Source organism: Emys orbicularis, chromosome 2, assembly GCF_028017835.1.
Source record: "Emys orbicularis isolate rEmyOrb1 chromosome 2, rEmyOrb1.hap1, whole genome shotgun sequence".
Lineage (NCBI taxonomy): Eukaryota > Metazoa > Chordata > Testudines > Emydidae > Emys > Emys orbicularis.
Window position 1 is genome coordinate 287779038 of NC_088684.1, and position 23746 is coordinate 287802783.

The 23746-nt window shown below is 44.6% G+C and overlaps 1 protein-coding gene across 2 annotated transcripts in view; it reads right to left on the reverse strand.

The window, feature by feature from the left end:
- Window positions 1–23746, reverse strand: part of CRHR2 (corticotropin releasing hormone receptor 2) — a 268724-nt gene that overhangs the window by 11943 nt on the left and 233035 nt on the right. For both annotated transcript variants that reach the window (XM_065399012.1, XM_065399013.1), the window contains 3 exons: window positions 18042–18127; window positions 12398–12533; window positions 9996–10037 (listed from right to left, as the gene is read on the reverse strand). In XM_065399012.1, the coding sequence (XP_065255084.1) occupies window positions 9996–10037; window positions 12398–12533; window positions 18042–18127 (264 nt within the window). The remainder of the gene's footprint in view (window positions 1–9995; window positions 10038–12397; window positions 12534–18041; window positions 18128–23746) is intronic.

Sequence of the window (23746 nt, forward strand, 5' to 3'; positions counted from 1 at the left end):
CCTGAGGATGCTTATTTCAGCAGTGTAATATAGTTGTTCTTCTCTCTCCTTCATTGGCCAGCATTCCAACCCGTACATCATGGCTGGCCGATTATGGTCTTATACACTTTGCTCTTTAGTTTACTTGGCTTATTCTTATCGCAGAGAATTCCTATCAACCCATACCATTTATACCAAGAGCGCTCCATGTGGCTCTTAACATCTGCATTTATATTCCCATCATGAATCAATGCTGAACCAAGGTATTGAAACTGTTGCAGAGTTTAATGCTCCATTTCTTGAGGTTCTTCCTTTCTGGAAGTTATGTTTTAGTCAAACACCAGTTATTGCACTCAACACTGGGGAACTGGGTGAAATTCTATGGTCTGTGTTATACAGGGGGTCAGACTAGCTAATCTAATGGTCCTGTTGGATTTTAAAATCTATGAATCTATATATACATACATACACACACACACTCAATAAGTATATAATATAGTGGAAGCATACACCTGACAGTATGCAGTTTTGCTGTACATTAACACCAAAATACATAGGTATATAGAAGTCAAACACATCCCTGGGAAGTACAAGATGACCACAGCTCCATCAATTAAAAAAATCTGAAATAATAAAGCTCTTTTAATGAAAGTACACTCAAATCTACCCTGTAGAAGTGTTGCATAGATAAGCAGTTCTCTCCAGAACAACCTCCTGCCAATCCGCCTACACATGCGGCAGTGACGTTTTAATTAAACAAACACGTTACATAAAATTAAATGTGCTGTTGTGACCTGTCAGTCAATTTAGAAAAGTCTTTCTGGAACATCTTGATCCATATTGTGATTGACAAATATAAAAGTTTGCAATCAAGGTTTATTGTTGCTAAGTGGTTTGTAACATAAGTGCAGGCATCTGTGTACGCTGTGTCATTTTTCATAAATTCATAGCTTCTCAAAGAATATATCAAATCTGCCTATCAGATTAAAAAACTAATTTAAACACACAGGGCTGAATCCAATTCACAGATATGCAAGGACTGTTTGCATCGAAGTCTACAGGTAGAAGTCAGCTCCATGCACCACTTAACATCCCCCAGAAGTGCTGTTTTCAGGATTTAAGTGGTATTTAGGCCTTGTGCCAGGGGTGAATTTGCACCTACACATTTGAGAGCAGCTTGCTAATGGAGGTTTGAAATAGCAGGCTTGAAATCCCACAAAAATGGGTTGTTTTAGGGGCCCCCTCCCTGTGCCGCCTGATTTCAGTCAGGTTTGAAATATCACAGGGTCATCTCTTCTCATGCTCTTTCCATCCCAGGGGAGGCCAGGATATGCAGAAAGCTACAAAACTGTGTGTTAAAAACACATTACCCAAACGCTTATGAACCACAACATAACTTTGGATTCAGTTGGCCTAGTATTTTGGGCGAAGGTTTGGGTCAGAGCTTGTTTTGTTTGAACTGCTTTAGCCATCCCGAGTGCTGATGCATAGACATTGAACAATCCAACCGAGCCGCAATCTGTGTCAAGGCCATGGCAAAACGAAGTTCTCATCTTACAAACTGGAACCAGGGGAGAAAGGAAGGGGAGAGGTCTCGTGGGTGAGGCGTGGCGGAGTGTGCGTCTGGGGCTGAAGAGACTAAGGTTCAGTTCCCAGTGCTGTCAGAGACTCCTTGTGAGATCTTGGGAAAGTCACTTAGGCCTGGTCTACACTGGGGGGGATCGACCTAAGATACGCAACTTCAGCTACGAGAATAGCGTAGCTGAAGTCGACGTATCTTAGGTCGACTTACCTCATGTCCTCACGGCGCGGGGGTCGACTGCCGCCGCTCCCCTGTCGACTCCGCTTCCACCTCTCGCTGCGGTGGAGTACAGGAGTCGACGGCAGAGCGATCGGGGATCTATTTATCGCGTCTACAATAGACGCGATAAATCGATCCCCGATAGATCGATCACTACCCGCTGATCCGGCGGGTAGTGTAGATGTACCCTTAGATTCTTTGGCCCAGATCTTCCAAGGTATTTAGGTGCCTAAATCCCACTGAAATGCATACATGTGCCTCTATACATTGAGGGCAGGAGCTCTTCCCTATCCGCCGGGGCCTTGTGGGGATAAGTACATTAAAGATTGCGAGATGCTTGGGTACTACAGTAAAGGGGCCCAGTTAAATAGATAAGATAATTAGCTGGAACCATATTTGGCCCATTTCTTGCCCTCAGATACATGGGGCCAGATCCTTATGAATGGAGCTACGCTAATTTACACCAGCGGGGGGATCTGACCCAAGGACTCAATTCTCACTGCAGTCAGTGAAACGACACCTGCCACCACTGGCCCTACGGTTGTAGGTGCAATGGTAGTTCTGTGCTTGGAGCACCGTCCCACGCTAAAACGTGAGGAAACGGAGGAGTAAAAAGAGACTTCCTTCACCTAATTCCAGGCACTATTGAAAGACAGTAATTTAATAGCCTAGCTCTTCCATATGAAGGATCTATATACACTACTGCCTACTCTAAGTACCGACAAATCATGAGTCAACCCACCCCCTCCACAAACCGAGTTTTTAGAAAATAATAAAGTTGGGGTTCTTTTTATAGGCCTTCTGCTCTCTGAGCCGTTAGGTTATGCTTTCTCACATTTTCAAGTTTTTCTCCACAACCACAAGGGCTGGAAACTTCTTCTTTTTAAAGAAAGCGGCAATTCTTATGTATTCCCATGACTCCAGTAGCTGGGGCTTTAAGAAAAGAACCATATATTGCACGAATTAGCAACATGGCATATGAAGCAGCTGCCGTAGTGCCCTGGCTGGTGTAGTGAACATTCCTCTCTGGAGCATTACAGCAGCAGTATGATGGCGGCAGAAGATGACTTGAAAGGGACCAGGGAAAAAGTTATCTTCCTAGTGACATGGGTTAGCTACTGACCCCGCCCCTAAACATGAGCGTAGGGGGCCAAAAGAGTGCTGCAAATGGTTGGGGGAGGATGGAAAAGGGAAGCAGTGGCTGTGTGTCAAGCTCCCCCCTCTCGCACCCCTTCTGTGCAAACATCTGGGGTGGGGGTGGCCAACCTGAGCCTGAGAAGGAGCCAGAATTTACCAATGTACATTGACAAAGAGCCACAGTAATATGTCAGCAGCCCACCATCAGCTCCCCAACCCCGCTCCCAGCTCCTCCCACCCACCGGTAGCTCCGCCCATCAGTGCCTCCTCCTCCCTCCCCGCACCTCTCGATCAGCTGTTTTGTGGCGTGCAGGAGGCTCGGGGGGGGGGAGGGGAGGAGCGAGGGCACTGCAGGCTCAGGGGAGGGGGCGGGAAGGGGTGAAGTGGGGGCAGGGCCTGTAGCAGAGCCAGGGGTTGAGCAGTGAGCACCCCCTGGCACATTGGAAAGTTGGTGCCTGTAGCTCCAGCCCTGGAGTCGGGGTCTATAAGGAGCCGCATATTAACATCTGAAGAGCCGCATGCAGCTCCGGAGCCACAGGTTGGCCACCTCTGATCTGGCAGATGTGGCACGTCAGAAGGAGGGCGGAGTTAGGGAGCTTTCTCAAGAAGGAAGTGGCAATAAAGACAGGTCCTATTTGTGATGCTCTAAGTTACTGCCCAGGAGACACTAAACTCTAAGACATAAGGACATAGTTGCTTAATCGAACTATAACTACAAGATTTTAGCCTGCCTGGCGAAGGTTGTTATCCAGGCCTTAGGCTAGAGATGCCACTTGCCTTTGCTCTTGTAATTTACAACAGAACTTGCTTTTCTAAAGAAGCTTTTGGATTCTGGCTGTTATTTGGGCAACCCTGGCAGGTCTCCTTGGGGGCAAGGGAAATTCACTTCTGGCCTCTGGTCAGAGGCAGGAGGGGGCACAAGGTACTGGATCACTCAGTCCCAGAAAGCTCCTAAGAGGCAACCTGTACTGAGCAAGGTGCACAAGAAAACCTCATGGCCTCAAGAAGCGGCCATATGGATCACCAAAAGCTGCACTGTACTTGAGTCCATTTTGTTTCCCATTAGGATTTATGGTTGGCCCACTTGTTATTCTTATAGTTTGTGGTAGAGTAGTGTCAGAGTGTTAGGTGCTGTACAGACACAGAGTAAGAGACAGTCGCTACCCCAAAAGGCTGATGGTTTAAACAGACAAGGCAGACAGAGGGAGAGAGATATTAGTATCCATAATTCCCCAACATTATGCCTTTTAAGTTTAACATAGATTAATATAGCAAAATGAACAGAAGGCTGAATTGAAATGTCATTTTAACTGGCTTTTTAAAATTAAATTTGAACAAAGAATGAGTTTGGAGAGAAGAGATGAGCAAAAATAAGCATCACTTAAACTTCCTTTTCTAGCAAACCTTTGCTAAACTATGCCCAGGATTATCTGGGCAGAAGATTGCCACAAAACACAGAAAGGCTCAGCTCTGAGAAATATAGACCCCAATCCACCTTTGATGACACTAGTGTAAATCTGCAGTAATTTTACTGCAGTCAACAGCGTTACTCCAGATTGACTCCAGAGTAACAAAAGCAGAACTTGTCCCCAGATGAATAAGGCACTCAAAGATGCACCTTTCTTTGAAAGCAGTGAGACCATCCTTAAAACAGGCACAAAAAGACCCTCATCTTTAGCTATCGTGGGCTACAGCCCACTTTATCGGATGCATAGAATGGAACATACTATGCATCCGATGAAGTGGGCTGTAGCCCACAAAAGCCTATGCTCAAATAAATTTGTTAGTCTCTAAGGTGCCACAAGTACTCCTGTTCTTTTTGCAGATACAGACTAACACGGCTGCTACTCTGAAACCTCATCTTAAAGTCTATCTCAGAAAAATCCCAAACACTCTCTGAGTTTGGAAATGTTGCAGCTGATGTTTGAAAGGATGGAGTGGAGAGACTGCATTCTCTGAGCCTTTTCTCTATGATCTTTCCAGAGGTGTCTGGGGAATGCAGAAACAGCTAGAAGAGCTGTGAAAATTACCAGGAAAGCCTACAGCAGGGAGAGAGATGGATAATACAAGTAATTGCATAAAGTACTACTGGTGAGGAAGGAGCATCTATCTGCAGGCACTCTGGAGAGTACTACAGGAGCAAAGCAATATCCAGTACTTGTAAAGCAGACAAGATTTAGGAATGATTAAACTTGGGATGAAATGTTTTCAGGTGAAGAGTCTAAGAGCCAATGATCTAGACATGAAAGAGACCAACAGACACCACCATATCCACTTCAGCCTCCAGCTTTGTATTCAAACACATAACACATTTTGCCTGATAAATCCCCTTTCAGCGGGCAAGTTTCACAGATGACAGATTGTCACCAAGTCAGGGACTTCAATCATTTTCATCTCCAGTCCATATTGCTTGAGAATTGCTACAGACAGTCAGTAGTTCATCAGTACCCCGCGGGGACAGAGGAACATCAGAACACAGAACTGCAAGAGGTTTAAAGCAATGATTTTTCCATACTCCTGTCATTGCTAAAAGTGGGTTTGGCCATCTAAGGGATGGATTGTTTGTTGGATACAATAAGGCTCCCAATACCATAGTGTCTGGGCAAGAATGGGCACATACAACCTTTTGAGATGTGGTACTGTAAGTCCCATCTATCACAGAAAGTAAAGTAGCAATCCAGCAGGGCACAAAGTGACATTTAAAAAGGCTTAGGGCTTGTCCGTATGGAGAAATTGACTGCATTAGCTATTCTGGAATAACTTTCGGCAGGGACACACGATTCTGGAAAAAAAGTTGATTTTATTTCAGAATAATTACTCCGCTTTGGATATGCATTAATTATTCTGGAATTAAGTGACTTTTATTCCAAAATAGAATGTTCACTTGGGGAGCTATTCCAGAATAGCTATTGCAGAATAGTGGATTCCACAATAGTTTCCCTGGTCAATTCCCCTATATAAACAAGCTTAGATATAGCTATTGAGAATGAGGTTCTAAAGCAGAGGTCACTGAAAAGAGAGGTGGGTGCAGCAACATCACAAGATTAATGAAGGTTGTAATTAATATCAATCAAATGAGCAGCCAGTGAGGGCATGTTTTTGGTCTCAGTAAACTGGTGTAGCTCCACTAGTTTGAATGGAGTTCCTTTGATCTACACTGGGGTAAATATGACACACTAAATATGTGGATGATGTCAGAAGAATGCAAACCATATTTCTGTATTTCCATTCTTCTGTCATTATTTCTGTTCACGTGCACTGAGAAATATTACGTTTCTATAGTAGACACGTGAATAATGTTAATATCAAGGTGTGGCCAAGACAATGTAGCAGTATGTGATATTACTTTCTGTCACTGTTTAGACATGGAAGGGGTTAATCATAAGCATATATATACACAGCCAAAAAAAATGCATCACAGAGAGAATAGTCTAATACATGAAAAATTAGCATACGTTTGAATAGCTGACTATCTTTTGGCAATGATTAGGCCAACCTGCTAAGGCATTGAGATTCAAATTGTCCCAACTGCGCTGCGGCTTTTGAAAGCCTAAACCTATCAAACAGCTTTACCAATAATGTTTTTCTAGATCTGGATTTAAATAATGGACAATACAAATTCAGAAAGCAGGTATAATAGCTATCTTTTAAAAGAAGCATTCTTAAGAAGATTTCAAAGAACTGAAACACGCATTATGCAGGCAAGGTGGCAAGATGGATGCATGTTGAATTTCAAACACGACTGGAAAGAAATCTATCGGACTGGATCATGGAACAATATATTACGTGTCTGGTTTTACATTATATATTCTTCCATCCTTTCCCTTCCCTCATCCTCTTATCTATACTTACAATATATAGGGCTAACTTATGCTCTCAGATGTATACACAAGGTTTCCCTTGATCCCAAATCAATGAGAGCCTTACTTATATCCTAGGGCACAATTCTATTCATAGCAGGAGATGCTGTGGGATGTTATGCTACAGAATGAATGCAGTATCCATAAGTATCAACAAGCACCTAACATGCTAGTGCTTGAGTATCCTAATAAAGGAGTGTGGTTTCCTGAAAGGTGGGAAGATTACAGGGATGCCTACCACAGTGAAGTCTCCTCAGGTTAGGATTTGCCTGCCCTGTATTAAAACAGATACAGTATGAGCTTAACTGGCTCATAGCGGACATCTGCAGGTCAATTTTGCCTGCCCAGTTTCAGAGTCACCAAGCGCCACTTAGCTCCACTCTTTCACATATTCCATGAGAAACAAGCTCACCTGTGATTCTTTTCATGAGCACAAATTATTTCAGGGAGCGGCTGGAATAAACAATGTGCAAAGAGGTGCTTTTGGCTTCCTTGTCAACAGGGGAGTTCTTTGCCTAGCTTGTGATTGTACATATTCCCCAACTAACTTCAAGACGTGAATGTAAAACTGCCTTTTTAGTACCAATCACCATATCTTTGGGCTCGTCTCACCATTAAACGCCCCCCTCCCAAAACCTAAAATAAAGCTGAACCAATGGCTCAGAGCAGCAGCCATTTGGGTAAGGAAAAATGATTATCTACAAGAGGAGGTAAAAAAGGAAGAAATAAAAGGATCAAGGACGAGTTGACTTGCACAGAATTAAGTAATTTAATAGAATGGAAGAGAATCAGCACTCACAGGTGGATTGAAAGTGCAGGGCATCAATGTGTGATCGCACAGTGGGTCCTTTCGGCAACGAATGGATTACACTCTGCCGCACATTGAATGGTATTTTTTCCCATCTGTGACATTCTTTTAATAGATCATGTGGAATTCAATTCAAGTTAATAGAAGCCTGAACTATTTTTCATTTTATTGGGTAATGCCAAGCACAAATGAATGGAGAATGCTTGCACAAAGCGGAATAAGGGGTGTGAGAAGATCTGATGTATGGCATGCCTGCCAGTGAAGGGAAAGCATCTCACACACTGGCTTGACAACTCAGGCCCTCCCACAGCCTAGGTGGCATGGCATAGCTAACAAGCTAGCTTTCTGATAAGCCTTTCTCGTCACAAAGAGGCATTGCTCAATCTCTACTGCAAAATGCTGCAACTGATGCGGCATGCTCTAGTACAAGGGTCGGCAACCTTTCGGAAGTGGTGTGCCGAGTCTTCATTTATTCACTCTAACTGAAGGTTTCGCGTGCCAGTAATACATTTTAACGTTTTTAGAAAGTCTCTTTCCATAAGTCTATAATATATAACTAAACTATTGTTGTATGTAAAGTAAATAAGGGTTTTAAAATGTTTAAGAAGCTTCATTTAAAATTAAATTAAAATGCAGAGCCCCCCCGGACCGGTGGCCAGGACCCGGGCAGTGTGAGTGCCACTGAAAATCAGCTCGCGTGCCGCCTTCGGCCCGTGTGCCATAGGTTGCCTACCCCTGCTCTAGCCCTTCCATGCAATAGAATCACAGCGAGGCTCTTGAGAACTAGTGGCAAATATGAATACTTCTTGTAATTCTTGCTCGTATCTAGGTTGGCTATTCTGCTTGGAACCTTCCGTTTCAAATGAAAAGTTTGCATTTGTCATATAATAACACATCGCCCTTATGTACCGCATTTCATCTTTCGATCTCAAAGCACTTTACAGCGTGGAAGTCAGTATCATTATCTAACCTGGTCCATGTTACATCTCATAAAGAAACAGCTAGGAAGCCCACTGGGGATTAGGCAGTCAAAAACAAGGCACACAGGAGACATAAAAAGACACAGAAACCCAGATAGGGACCCTAGTACTGATGAGCCACAGTTGGGAGAAACACAGACCTGGAAAGCACACCAGATCTGGCAATACACAGCTATCAAGACATACAGAGAAGTATATGGTAGCTCTTCTAGGGGCCAGGTCATCCTTGGTGTAAGCCCATTGAAATGAATGGAGTTACAGGAGGAGTGAATTTGGCTCAGGGTCTGGAAAAAGATCTTGGAACCCTGCTATAGAGAAGATGCATCTTTGTCCACGCAATATTGCTCCCACCTCTAGAAAACTGAAATATCCCCAGAATAATCTGCTAAAACAAACTACAGCAAGGACTGCCCACCTGCTCCTGGTCCAGTCCATAGAGTGGAAAGCTACTGGGATATGCAAGGCAATGGTAACATAGTGCACCAATCAGTGAGAGTCTGGGGTGTTTAATGAAATCAGTGGGCCAGATTCCATGTTCATTACTGCAGTGATGAGAACAGACCACTGTGCCCCCCTGGAGAATTTGCCCTGTGTAGTAGCAGCATAAAGTTGTCATATATGGCCCAATAGTGATAGAAGGATATACTTTTATGCACAATGCATAATTAATCTGTGGAACTCATTGCCACAAGATGTCACTGAGGCCAAAAACTTAGCTGTATTTAATACAGGATTACACATTAATATGAATAATGAGATCATCCACCGTTAGAGTAAGCAGGATAAGAAAAAAATGGAGAAGGGATATAAACCCTCATACTTCAGGGCCTAAGTCAGCCACTAACTGATAGGAATTAGTAAGAAACTTCCTGTATGGGCAGCTTACTCCACAATTGTTCATTATGGGTTGCCCCCTTGCTCCCCATGCTGCTTCCCTCCCCCTTCTTCCTCTGAAGCATCTGGTATGGATCACTCAGAGACAGAATACTGGATAAGAAAGACCACTAGACCAGTTCAGTTGGGCAATTCCTATGTGAAATGTGCTGTCATGTACTGTGGATTCTTAACCAATGCGTGATACAAAAGATATTGAATCACAATTAAATAAACAAACAATCGTCTATTGAACAAGCTCAGAAGTCATACACTGAATTAAATGCAATGAATTATTCAAGCGAAGAACAAAAATCAGCATCTATAGGTACGTCAGCATTGCATTAAGGTGTCAACCTCTGTTTGATAAAGGCATTGTAAGCAAAGGGCAAACATGTAGCGGGTTGTAAAGTTCAGAAGCACATCAATGGAGATGTCTTCAAGAGTACCAAAGGTGATGTGCAGTGCAAATGCAGTTCATTTCCCTAAAGTCAGACACTCAAGCAGCTTACACTTTATGATAATTAATTGCACTAACAGTGTAGGATGCTACTTACCTCGCCATTCAAGAAGCAGTAAAATACTGACACAAAGAAACCCTGGAAAAAAACAAAGGGAATCATTATTAGATCATTATTTGAATAAAGCATGGTGAAACATGTAGAAAAGTGGGTTTAGATGTGTCCCAGAGTTGTACTGCCACAATGTCTGACAGAAACTTACCACCCATCTCTGTTTTCTGTTACTGTTCTTAGAGGAAGATGGCTGCAGTTCGTTAGACTTCCTTGGGATCTGCTTCTGCAGCCACAGTCATGTCGAAGAGCACTTACCAGAGTGGCCCCATTGCTACTCAGTAGAGTGTGGGGCCCAGAGAGTTAAAGACGTAGGGCTGGAGTCTGCCACCCTCAGGGTATGTCTCTACTGCAATTAAAGATGTGATTCTAGCATGGATAGGCACATCGGTGCAAACTAGCAACTTGAGTACATACCCAGGGTCACAGGTGGGCTTGTATTGGGGCAGCTAGCCTGCGCGGCAGCCCATGGCACCATGTTTTCACTATTATTATTGTCTGTGCTAGCTAGATTAAAGCTAGCACAGGTATGCCCACCTACGCTGCAATCACACCTTCATTTGCTATCTAGACATACCTAGGCTTGTGTTCAGTGTGCTTTACACTGCAAGTAGACCCACTGCTTTGGGTGGGATTATGCTGGGAATGATGTACTACTCCATTAAGTCAGGGTGGTAAAATATCACCCATAATAAATAAGAATGCATTAAAGATAGCTGATCTAGCTACACAGGGTGAATTCCTTGCCCAGCTGAAGTCAATGGCAAAGCTTCCATTGACTTCAATGGGCCCAGGATTTCACCCATAGTTATGTAACCATTGACGTTACAAATGGAAAACGCCTATTAGATCACCCGCAATCGCAGCATGAAGTCCCCTGATGCAGGACATAGCAGATAATATGCATTTTCTAAAGGAGTATTTTAAATCCCGTTTACTGTCTCAGCTACTATTGTTATTATTTATTGGTACTGCGCTAGCACTGAGCCATGGACCAGGACCCTACCGCATGGGCCCTGTACAAACACAGAACAGAGGTTGGTTACAGTCCCAATGAGCCTATGACGGTTGCTCTTTCCATGAGAGCATCATGTTACTAAGAGTCCCATTCTGACCAAAAAGGGAATGCGATGCCCAAGTGATTGTAGGGCAACGGCTTACTCCTACTGAAACCATTGACTTCAGTGTGCGCAGAATCAGATCCTTGCGCTACAAAGTCATAGAGAGAAATATACTGTTTAGTGCAATGACTGAGTTTTACTTTCAGCAATGGGGTGTACTACCTCGTATGGTAACACAGATCTACTTCCCAGCTGCTCTCTCTTTCACATACCGCTCTGCAGCGTCATCGTTCTTCTGCGGGCAGCGAGCATGACCAGGTAAAAGATGCAATTTACTTTACACAATGAAAAATGTAGTGAATCTTATTGCTTAGGAACAAAATCCCTCCTTTAATAGTTTAAAAGGGGCTGTTTTTCTCCTTTGCTTTTGTGCTTCTGTTACTGGAGTGACACTTTGGGCTTCAAATACAAATATGAAATCATTATCCATATCCGAAAGCTTTAAGAACCCACAGTCATAGACCCTGCCTTTCCGCAGTAGTTCCCAATCATCGGCACTGGTGTTCTTGGCTGTATCCCTACTTTAGGGACTGATCCCATGGAAGTCAGTGGCAATACTGAACGTAGGCCCCTAGTCAGGAAGGTGAATAAACTTTAAGCACATGCATAGCTCCAGTGAAGTGCTTAAAATGAGGCATGCGCTGAAGTGCCTTCCTGAATCGAGCATTCAATGATGAGTCTGTGTGCTGGACCCGGAGTGCTGTTACTACTTCTGCTCATTGCCCATTCAAACCTGATCCTGTTCCCATCACAGTCCTGGCAAAACTCCCACTGACTTCAGTGACAGGAAAACACAGTCCTCAGGGGTGCATGCTCCAATCAGCAACAAAGTTTGGGACGGACCAAGTTCCACTGCAGATTAGAGCATGCGCCATTGCACAAGAAGTGGGGCAGGACCACGATTGGTACAACCAAACTCTTGATCAAGTGAACGCTTGCTTACTTAACAGGGGGTCTCTGCCGCATGCGACATACTATATACAACCACGTCATTAAAACAAACAAGCATTTAAAGAAAATGACTAATTATATGTATTGCAATGGTACCCAGTAGCCCCAGGCATGGAGCAAGGCCTCATTGCCCCAGGCACTGTACAAAGACAAAAGCAAAAGACAGCTCCGGCACCAACGAGTTTACATGCTAAGCCAACCTGTTTCAACAGTTATTTCTACTAAGAGGTTCTCATTGCCCCAAGCTTCACAGCCAAGAGCACTGGGGATCCCTTTAGCAGTGCCCAATACTTGCAATTAAGCGTTCTCTCCTACCTGAAAAGACTGCAAGAAGGAATTGAAGTAGATGAAGACTATCTGGGAAATGTCGTCTTCGCCGGGGTTGACAAAGAAAAGCATGTAGGTAATACCCAGAAGAGGCAGAAGGACTAACGTAGCCTTTACTGCCTTCCTGCAGGGTGCAAGCAGAGAGGAAAAGTTATTAGGAGAGGAAAACCAGGCTGAGTGATGTAACCCTCAGAGAACCACTCACCCACAGGGAATTACAATGAAGAACTGGAGAGAGGAGGCCTGAGACCAGCATAAACCAGGCATGACTCCACAGGGCTTACTGGAGTCACACTGGTGTGAGATCAGTATCATCTTTCTATCTTTTCCCAACAGATACTCCTTCCCCTCTTAGAAGTTATTCCCATCTTCTCCAACCCTCCCCGAATCTTTAGCACTCCCTTAACATCCCAGATTCCCCGCCCCAAGCCAGTTCCCCCCTGCCTCTACTCTGCCACCAGGCCACCTCCATATTTTTTCTCCTCACCAGTTCCCGCCTTAGACATGCACCCTAGGCTGCGCTCCCGTCTGGTTTCCCACCAGGGAGAGCAATGGTGAAGATCGATGAGGCATTTTAGCAGCTGGGAAGTGCTTTGTGTTGGGATTCTCTCCACACCTGCTCTTCCTAGTGGTGGTGGGAAACCCACATAGATATTGGTGCTTCTACTTACCTTCTCAGTGCTGGAAAATGAATTGAAAGGTCTGACAGAGAAGTACATGCTACTCTACAGTATGTTTCATGTTTACTACTACATTTACTAGATAGGCGTTGCAAGTTCAAGGGGGTTCAACATTGCTAGCAATTAAAGATGGGCCTGGATTGACATCTGGATTGAAACTACTTTGAAGTTCAGAGGAGTTGTTGGGAGGAGTGGTTTGGATCCAGTCCCATATTTTTAGCAATGACTGCAATATACCACTGTGATATTCAAGGAAGCTGGCAGTAAGCTGTGAAATGATTTGTGGTGGTGAGATTTTGTGACGTGATCAAATTACAGTCAGTCTATTCCAGCAACTTTGCACTGTGATTAGTGTGTCATTTCCAGTCTGCTAGTTAATTAAGCAACAAGAAATTACTGATTTATAATTATAATATTAAGGGAGATTACAGAGCGTAAATTTAACAGCCAGATTGGATTTGCACGGCTGATAGGGATTTTGAAAACAATATGCGACTGGTGTCTCTTCCTATCAGACTTCAGGAGTAAGATGCTGTATTTAAACAACTCAGGCCTGGTCTACATTGGGGGGAGGGGGGAATCGATCTAAGTTACGCAACTTCAGCTACGTGAATAACGTAGTTGAAGTCAACATACTTAGATCTACTCACCGTGGTGTCTTCACTGCGGTAAGTCTATGGCTGACGCTCTCCCGTCGACTCCACCTGCACCTCTCGCCCTGGTGGAATACCGGAGTCGACAGGAGAGCGCTCAGTGGTCAATTTATCGGGTCTAGACTAGATGCGATAAATCGCCCCCCGCTGGATCGATCGCTGCCCGTCAATCCAGTGGGTAATATAGACAAGCCCTGTATTGGTGACTAGTGCTGGCTATGCACATTATCTTACACAGCTCCTGTCAGCATGGGTATGCGAGCACCTCACCATTATTGATGTATCTATCCTCACAGCACCCCTAAGTGGTAGGGAGCTGGTGTTATCCCCCCTAACAGCAGGGAGACTGAGGCATGGAGAGATTAAGTGACTTGCCCAGCACAGCTAGGAAGCCCCAGTCTAGCGCCTTAATCACAAGACCATTTTTCCTCTCACCTCCTCTACGCCAGGGAGGAATGTGGCCCCCATATCCCTAAAATTCCTGAAATAAGGATTAAAATCATCCTTCTACTCTTTGATTTCAGGAACATTTGGGCTAAACTGGGGAAAGCTAGATAACAATGGATTGAAAATATGAGTTAACGTCTAATCTTGCCCTGGGATTCCAATTGATATGGACAGCTCATAGACTCATAGACTCATAGACTTTAAGGTCAGAAGGGACCAATATGGTCATCTAGTCTGACCTCCCGCATGATGCAGGCCACAAAAGCTGACCCACCCACAACAGAATCCTCCAGCCTGCGACCCCTGCCCTATGCTGCGGAGGAAGGCGAAAAACCTCCAGGGCCTCTGCCAATCTACCCTGGAGGAAAATTCCTTCCCGACCCCAAATATGGCGATCAGTAGAACCCCGAGCATACAGGCAAGATTCTACAGCCGGACCCTCTTTTTACCCTCGATGGCACGTTAATGCCTAATTGACTAAAATCACGTTATCCCATCAAACCATTCCCTCCATAAACTTATCAAGCCTAATCTTGAAGCTGATGGATTATTGTCTGCCCGGAGACAGGTAAAATCCTTCTATTTGCTCTTGCGAGTCAAACTAGCACTTAACCAGCATGGCGTTCCTATGTGTCTTTAAGGTCCTCATAAATGAACTATAATTAATGGAGATATTCTATCTCCTAGAACTGGAAAGGACCTTGAATCCTGCCCGCTGCCTTCATTAGCAGGACCAAGTACTGATTTTGCCCCAGATTCCTAAGTGGCCCCCTCAAGGATTGAACTCACAACCCTGGGTTTAGCAAGCCAATGCTCAAACCACTGAGCTATCCCTCCTCCCTCTGAAGACAAACAGAAGGCAAAAGGATAATCATGTAAGAGGAGGACAGGCAGATGGCATGCTCCGTCACCTCAAGGAAATGCTTGTCATTATGTACAAGAAAAAAGAAGGAGAAGAAAATAAAGAATAACCCACGGCCATTTCTCAGTGAAAAGGAAGGGAAATAATAGAAATCCCTGCATGTAACAGGGTGCTGAGCCCCTACTCTGATCTGGCAGGCAAGGAGTTAACTGTCTATCCCAATTACTGGCAGTGCAGTGCGGGCAGAGGTTAGCAGAGGGCAGGGGGAATGGGAAAGAACAACCACCATCGCACCAGGTTATGAAATACCATGTGGCTTTTCTGTCTGCTGCTGCTACTAACGGTTGTGACTCAAACTCCTGGCCACAAACACTTGGGAGAGGCGGCGCTCTGTGAAAGGCTTTTGATCATGCTGGCCATCCCTGCCAGCGAACACTGCATTTTGAACCCAGCGCAGCTCTGCAGTGACATGCGGGTCAGGTGGAAACATTCATTACCTCCATTGCGTTCCCTCTCTAGACACTCTCTGACCCACTTTCTCAGTCGCACTAGCAAGAAGCCTGAGCACAGCGAACACCCTGAGATTCTTTTCTGGGCTAGTGAGTGATTTCCTTCCAGTACAGGCAGCTCGCGTGCCCATCCAGTATCCTCCCACTGGTACCTTGTGCTCCTGCCTGTTTGTTGTATCCACCGGTTGTTTATCATCTTATACTTTGATTGTAAGCACTTTGGGACAGGGATTGTCTCTTTGGTGTATGTTTGTACAGCATCTAGCACAATAGAGCTGGCTAGGGCCTCTAGGAGTTACCACAATATCAATAAACAATACGAATATGGGGTATTCTTCACGCTTAAGTGACTATTGGGGCAATACTATTAGATATTACTTGTATTGCAGTAGCATGTAGGAGCTCCAGTCATGGAGCAGGACCCCACTGGGTGCGGTACAAACACAGAAGAAAAAGACAGTCCCTGCCCCCAAGTTCCAAGTGTAAGAAAAGAGACAACAGGCGTATAATAATAATAGCACCTAGCTCTTACATAGTGCTTGTCACCAGTAAATCTCAACGTGCTTTACAAAGGCAGTATCATTCTCTCTATTTTACAGATGGGGAAACTGAGGCACAAAGCGACCAGGTGACTTGTCCAAGGTCACCCAGCAGGCCAGGCATAGCACCCAGGTCTCTTGAATCTCAGTCCAGTTCTCTCTCTACAGACAGACAGACAGGGAGCACAAGGAAACAATGCTGGTCAGCACGCTAGGCAGTGGTCTCAACCCACAGCTGCCTAACCATTTAAAAAGGGCAGATTCTTTCATGACATTACTACTGTGAAGTTTAAAAGATTAGGTGAAACATGAGGGACCCCCGGTGCACTGCATGAGGCTTGCATGAAATTTAAATGTTTTTTTATTCACCGTGTGCAGAAGCCGCTTTGCAGCTTCTTGAAAACCGTTTGTGACAAAAATCTGATCATCACCACTTGTGCAGGGATAAAGCCAGCTCGTCTTATTCAAGCTGTCTGGAAATGTTTTTACATGCCCCACCATTCACCCCAGGGAGAGCAAGGAGCTGAGATCTCAGTCTTTCCCCCCTTTTGGTTTTGGAACCATTGCATGAGGCATGAGCAGGGAGAACGGAATTTTTTTCTACCATGGGCTTCATTTCTCAGTGAATGTGCAGCGGGGAATCGAAGCAAGAGCATCAGGCCAGTGCATTAACCTCACAGCTTACCCTGAAACCATGTTTCAAGGACAGAAGCAAAAGGAAAGCAATGGACCAGACACCAAAGCCACGTTACTCAGGCAAAGCTCCCTTTCAAGACACAAGCAGGCCAGACTTCAGGGTTCAGCGCTCAGCTTGGGAACCTGAGATTTCACACAGTAGTGACGGGTGACTTTGGGAGTCCCAGTTGTGCCTGCCATAAAACCCCTGCAGAGCTTGGGAGACCTGCATAACCACACAAGATCTCACTCTGTACTCTAAAGGTCCAGTCTTACAAGGCGTTCAAGTCAGCATTTCCTGCAAGGTGCTTACGGCCTTTACATTGCTCCCTGTATTTGGATGTACAGTAATCTGTGGGCATGAACAGAAACATCTCTGTGTCTACCTACTTGATCCATGGGCTCAAGACTATGACCCAATCCTGTACTCCTTGTTTCCCCTCAAACGCCTACTGCCTTCGGTGGGAATTTAGGAATGCAGAAAAGGGATCCGAATTTGTGCCTGCACATCAACTATTTATTTGGCAGTCAAAGTATTATTACATGCACCCACAAAATTGTGTGCATAAGCGGAGAGGCAATTTGGTACAGGTTGCGCATTTCTACACTCATCAGTCAACTAAGATCCATAAATATTCTAGCCATCAGTGTAGTGGATTACAGAAAAATGTTGTTTGTATAGCTATTGTAATATATTTTGAAACCGGTAGTTAAATGCTCTCCTCCCATGAACCAATCATATTTTACTGGAGAGGAAACAGTGGCCTTCTTGATGTATCACTTTTACACCAGACTGACCTAGCTAGTGACATTGGGCCAAATTCTGAAATAGGTACCTTTGCATATGTACAGTAGAGGCACATGAGCACCCTGAAGCATGTAAACAGGTTAGGAGATGCAACACCGCATATCTATCTGCACATAAATTCCAGCTGGGTGTACCTGATTTCATCCATGCACATAATTGGAATGGGTGCAAGAATGTATGCAAATTTCTGTAGATGCATTTTAAAAAAAACCCTGAAAATAACCTGCCCCATGAACAATGATATTGTGCCCTAGCAGGGCATGCCTAAAGTATAAGGAGATACAGTTACCAAGCCTAGGTGTACAATCCTAAAATACAAAGGCAGAACAACATCAGGGCAAGCGGTGGAGTATGCAGCGTTTTGGGTGTCTAATTAATAAAACCCCCACAGCGTACATACTGCATAGAGGAGGTCAGAACATTTCTTATAACAATTGTGAAAAGCACTGGCCAACTTACCTGTATTGTATTGTTTCTGAAGTGGTTGAAGCTCTCAGTTTTGTCATTAAAATCCTAACGATGTTAAATAGAAATACAAAATTTATCTGGAAAAGGGAGAGGAAAAGATCAGTGAGCTAAAACTGGAGTTAAAAAATGAGATCTACAGAGAAGAGACATCAACAGTCATTTACAATGAGCCTGATCCCACTGAAGTCAATGGGAGTTTAGCCACTGACTTCAATGAGGCTGGGATTTCCCACGTCATATCAGTGCGCATGAAGTCTGGTCACCTTTGGACAGCGGAAGCAGGTGCCATCTGAAAAGAGGTTTGTGAAACCGACTGTGAGGCCATGAATTCTTCCTGAGGCCATGCTGGTCCAACCCTCCCACTCCACCCCCGACAAATGGAACCATTCCAGCCAGCTGGGGTGCCAGGAACTAGTCAGGAATCTGGATGGGAGGCTCCAGAGCTATTTTCTAAGCCTGTAAACTCCTCCTTCCCTTCACAAGCCTGCTTTCTGCTGGAGTATCATGTCTGAGCTTGATGCAGATTTGGAAACACCTAGAAATCAGGCCCGATATACGTTTTCATGCATATTAAGGAACTGGAAGCACTGCAGTATTTGGACTCAGAGGAAGAGACCAAGGACAATGCTGCAGTGACCTCATACAGGATGTACCTGAAAAGTAAAATATTAAACAACAAATCTTCCCAAAACATCAGTGCAAAGCGTTTCTAGTGCTCCACTTTAGAAAGGTTTCAGCCAGCTACAAAATACAATTTTCCTGATTTCGATCTCACTTATACAAGCTTTACACTAGTTCAACTCCACAGACTTCAGTGGATTCACTCCTCCTGGACAGTGGTTATTGTTGTGGTAGCTAGAAACCTCAGTGATGGACCAGCAGGGCTGGATTAATCTTTTGTGGGCCCAGTGCCAAACATATTTGTGGGCCTCCATGGAGGCAATGGAGCCTGGCGCGGGGAGGTCAGTCCCTGGAGCGAGGGGCCAGCCAGAGGTAATGGGGCATGGCATGGCAGAGGAAGCCCCGCTCCGGCCAATGCAAGGGTAATATTTACAAACCGGCAGTTGCCAGACGCACAGTGGCCTGCCTTGCCCTGTGCTCCCAGTGTGCCCATTCCCCTTGGGGGCGGGCCCAGGCCACGCCAGACATCCCTCCCTGCCCAACAACCCCTGACTCCCTATGGCCAGAGCCGCCCCAGACCCACTATGCCCAGCGCCCCCCAGACCCACACACCAATGCACAGCGCCCTGCACAACACCACCCCTGCCCATAGCCCCACCACAACTGCCCAGCACTGCCCTCACAGAACCCCCACTCCCTAATGCCCCAACACACTGATCCTCCCCGCCCCTTCACAGCCCAGCACCCCCCCACACTTCCCACAGACCCACTCCCCCAAGCCCTGCCTCCCAGCCACACTCACCGGCCCTGCTGGAAGGGGACAGTGTCTACCGGGCTGACCCAGAATTAGTAAAGTTTGACTACATTTATTTCAGAAGCATTTTGGCTGTAGAGCAGTGTAATCTATTGTTGAAACAAGCCTCTGTACCAGATGATTGGAAGGTAGCTAATACAGTAAAAGCTTTTTTATCCAGCATGTTAAGGGAATCGGGGGTGCCGGTAAGTGAAAAATTCCAGTTAACTGAGAGGGAGGGAGTTTGGGGGCTGGGGCGTGGGATCTGGGAGTGAATTTCGGTGCAGGAGGGGCTCGGGGCAGGGTGTTGGGATGCGGAAGGGGGTGTGGGGCACGGGCTCTGGGAGGGAGTTAAAGTGTGGGAGGGGGCTCAGGGCAAGGGGTTGCGGTGTGGGAGGGGGCTTGGGGTGCTGGATCTGGGGGATGCTTAATTGCTAAGACAAACAAGTTTGTCTACCCTTATGGGAGATAATTTTGCCGCTTCTTATTTATAATGTCACCTGAAAGTGAGAACAGGCGTTTGCATGGCATGTTTGTAGCCAACATTGTAAAGTATTTATGTGCCAGATATGCTAAACTTTCGTATGCTCCTTCAGGCTTTGGCCACCATTAGAGAGGACATGCTTCCATGCTAATGGCGCTCGTTAAAAAAAATGCATTAATTAAATGTGTGACTCAACTCCTTGGAGGAGAATTGTATGTCTCCTGCTGTTTTACCCACATTCTGCCATATATTTCATGTTCTAAGCAGTCTTGGATGATGACCCTGCACATGTTGTTTGTTTTAAGAACACTTTCACTGCAGATTTGACAAAACGCAAAGAAGGTACCAATGTGAGATTTCCAAAGATAGCTACAGCACTCGACCCGAGGTTTAAGAATCTGAAGAGCCTTCCAAAATCTGAGAGGGATGAGGTGTGGCCAATGCTTTCAGAAGTCTTAAAAGATCAACACCCAATACGGAAACTACAAAACCTGAACCACCACAAAAGAAATCCTGATGGCATCTGACTTTGATGATGAAAATGAACATGCGTCGGTCCGCACTGCTTTGGATCATTATTGAGCAGAACCTGTTATCAGCCTGTCCTCTGGAAGGGTGGTTGAAGCATGAAGGGACATATGACTCTTTAATGCCACTGGCATGTAGCCGGCATTGCTAGATATTTACAACAGTGCCATGCGAACGCCTGTTCTCACTTTCAGATGACATTGTAAACAAGATGTTCTCCCGCAGTGAAATGTACTTGTGGCCTCAGACATACAGGCGCCACGCACACCAGTGGAGATAGAACCCTGGACTGTTAGCGCAGCCCACTGCCATTTGAACTATAGGAATAACTCCATCAGCTGTGGGTATATAGTGGGCTTTATTCCAGCCAGTAGGAGATATAACAACACATTAAAATCCAACGTATTACTTATGCAACTTGTCTACCTCGTGTAACATACCAGATCCCCCTATGGCCCTATGTAAATAATAATAGTGACTGAGGTTTCAACTTATCTGAGATAAAAAATGGTTTAGCGTAAGAGTTCTGAAGAAGAATGATTTCCTTGCAGTGCCTACACATTCCAGTAATATTATAATTGCATGTGTTTCCCCCGCTAGCCTCCCATTCTTGATAGTCTATTTGGTGTAGATATCCATTCTGGTGCATTGTCATCTAATCATTTATGCCTCCAAACCCCCAAGCTCCTTTCTACCCAAAAATAATTATTATAAATAGCTTAATTGCAAACATTCTTCCTTGAAACCCTTTGGGGTGAAATCAATATTTGGATATTATGCACACAGTTTAATATCTTTTCCTGGTTCACAGAAGGATCTCCAGCTGTTTCTCTGTCCCAGGAGTATTGGTGTCATGTGTTTTAATACAAAACTTGTTTGGTGACTTGGCACAAATTTGCTGCTTTGTAGTAAGTAGTATTGGTAATATATGTTATTAATACATGTTTTATTTATCACTGCAAAGCAGCTATTACCAGGAAGCATTTGGTGATTCTTGAGGGGAGGCACAGTAGAAGTTTAATAAAAATTGATCATTTCTTTGCAAACGGCCTTGCCAAAAATTTAAGAGGAAGGGAGGGAGAAGGACAGAGGAGCTTTAAAGACTTGAAGCAGCTGCCGTGGATCAGAGTGAAAAAAGCCCAGTGATTCAAATGACGTAGAGATGCAGCCCATGGCTGTGTAAGCGGTTCTGTTCTGCACAAAATCTGCTTCTCCAAACTTTGTGGCCTGATGCATGTTGTGCCAGACAACTAAGCAAGCTGTGTCTTAAAGCAAGTGACAGTGGAGTTCCTGGGATAGAGTGGCAGCGGCGCATCTCACTATGAACCTGTGAAGGAATCTAGATATTCAACTGGATGCCAGCCAATACCAGTGATTGGGGCCATGGGGTCAGAAGGACAACAGTTAACAGTAACTTCAGGCAGTTGCACTTGGAAAGGAAGGGACGGTAGGGGCACCTCTTGGGATGCTGAATAGAACTTACTGCAGTAAGATTCAATCCACATCTTGTAGTAACGTCTCGGGGCCATCATTAACTTTGCTGGCCAAAGCTTTCCTTTTTGCACAGCGCTATTGTTAACCTTGATTTTTCCTGAACCCCCTTGGGAAGGGGTTTCTTGGACCAAGCATCAGTTGAGCCAATAAAAGGGAAAAGTCTCTCAGAGACATGCTAAAGCATCTCTCCACATCCTCACTGGCTCCTACATCTCACTGTATTTTTTCCCTGTGGGTGAACTTTCCTGTCCACATCCACTCTCCTATTTCCCAGGCTGATGATGTTAGATTGTCCGATAGGGCCCACAATGAATAGGTCCCGACAGTGGTCTGGTTTGGAACTCCACCTCTCATTTCAACTTCCCCTTTGAATGAGATGCTAAACTCAACGTAACATTGTTTTGAAAATGTTTCTAGGATAGGAATATCACTGTACTCGGTAGGACAGAAAATGTGGCCTCAGTCTTCCATAGCCCTGACACCTGCTGCTTGAAAATTATTCTTGCACTTTGTCTCCTTTTTAAAATATACGGTCACTTTGAGGAGGAGATTTTGATTCATGATCTTCTTGGAAGAATTGTGCTTTCAGGACTGACTTGAAAACACTTAAGAACACATTGGTTTTAAGCATGTATTTAAGTCCCCTTATCTTTAATGTGTTCTCCTGCATATGGATGCTTTTTCTAAATCAGGGCTTAATTCAAGACTGGAGGTCCTCCTAAAAGATATGTTGAGTTCAACCAAAGTTACTGGTTTCAATTCAGCAATTGCTGGCCAAAATTGCACGGCCTGTGTTATGCCAGAGATCAGACTAGATGATCACAATGGTCCCTTCTGGCCTTAAAATCAACAGGTGAAATCTTGACCCCACTGAAGCTAATGGGAATTTTGCTACTGACTTCAGTTGGGCTGGGATTTCCCTCTGTGACTCTGTGAAGATGGTACATCAGGTCAAAAAGGAGGGTTGAATGTCTTATCAGGACCCCATGTGGAAGAATACCCTGAGGAGGAATTAGCTGAGGGTTGAATACAGAAGACCCAACAAGGAGGTATAAAAGTAGGGGAAATGCATGAATTTCTTCAAGGCATTGTCTATGGCAATGGCTCTCAACCTTTCCAGACGTCTGTACCCCTTTCAGGAGTCTGATATGTCTGGCGTACCCCCAAGTTTCACCTCACTTGAAAACTACTTTCTTACAAAATCAGACATAAAAATACAAAAGTGTCACAGCGCACTAGTACTGAACAATTGCTTATGTTCTCATTTTTGCCATATAATTATAAATTAGTTGGAATATAAATATTGTACTTACATTTCAGTGTATCGTATATAGAGCAGTATAAACATGTCATTGTCTGTATGAAATTTTAGTTTGTGCTGACTTCGCTAGTGCTTTTTATGTAGCCTGTTGTAAAACTAAGCAAATATCTAGATGAGTTGATGTACCTCCTGAAAGACCTCTGCATACCCCCAGGGGTACATGTACCCCTGGTTGAGAACCACTGGTCTATGGTAGGGTTTGGCGTCCTTTGATTCCCTTCACCTCTTTATACAGTTTAGCTACTTAGACCTCATATTTTTATCTTACCTGCTGGAGAAATTAGGAATTTAAACTCCCTATGAGAGCATCTTGCCTGCCCCCTGCCAATCCAATCCTGGCAGCCACATTGACTAGATGCCCTCAAACACATCTTTTCCCATCTATAATTTGTATAATGTATCTAATAAAAAAATCCCTATACTTGCTATCTCTTCATTTGCATCAAATTTAAATA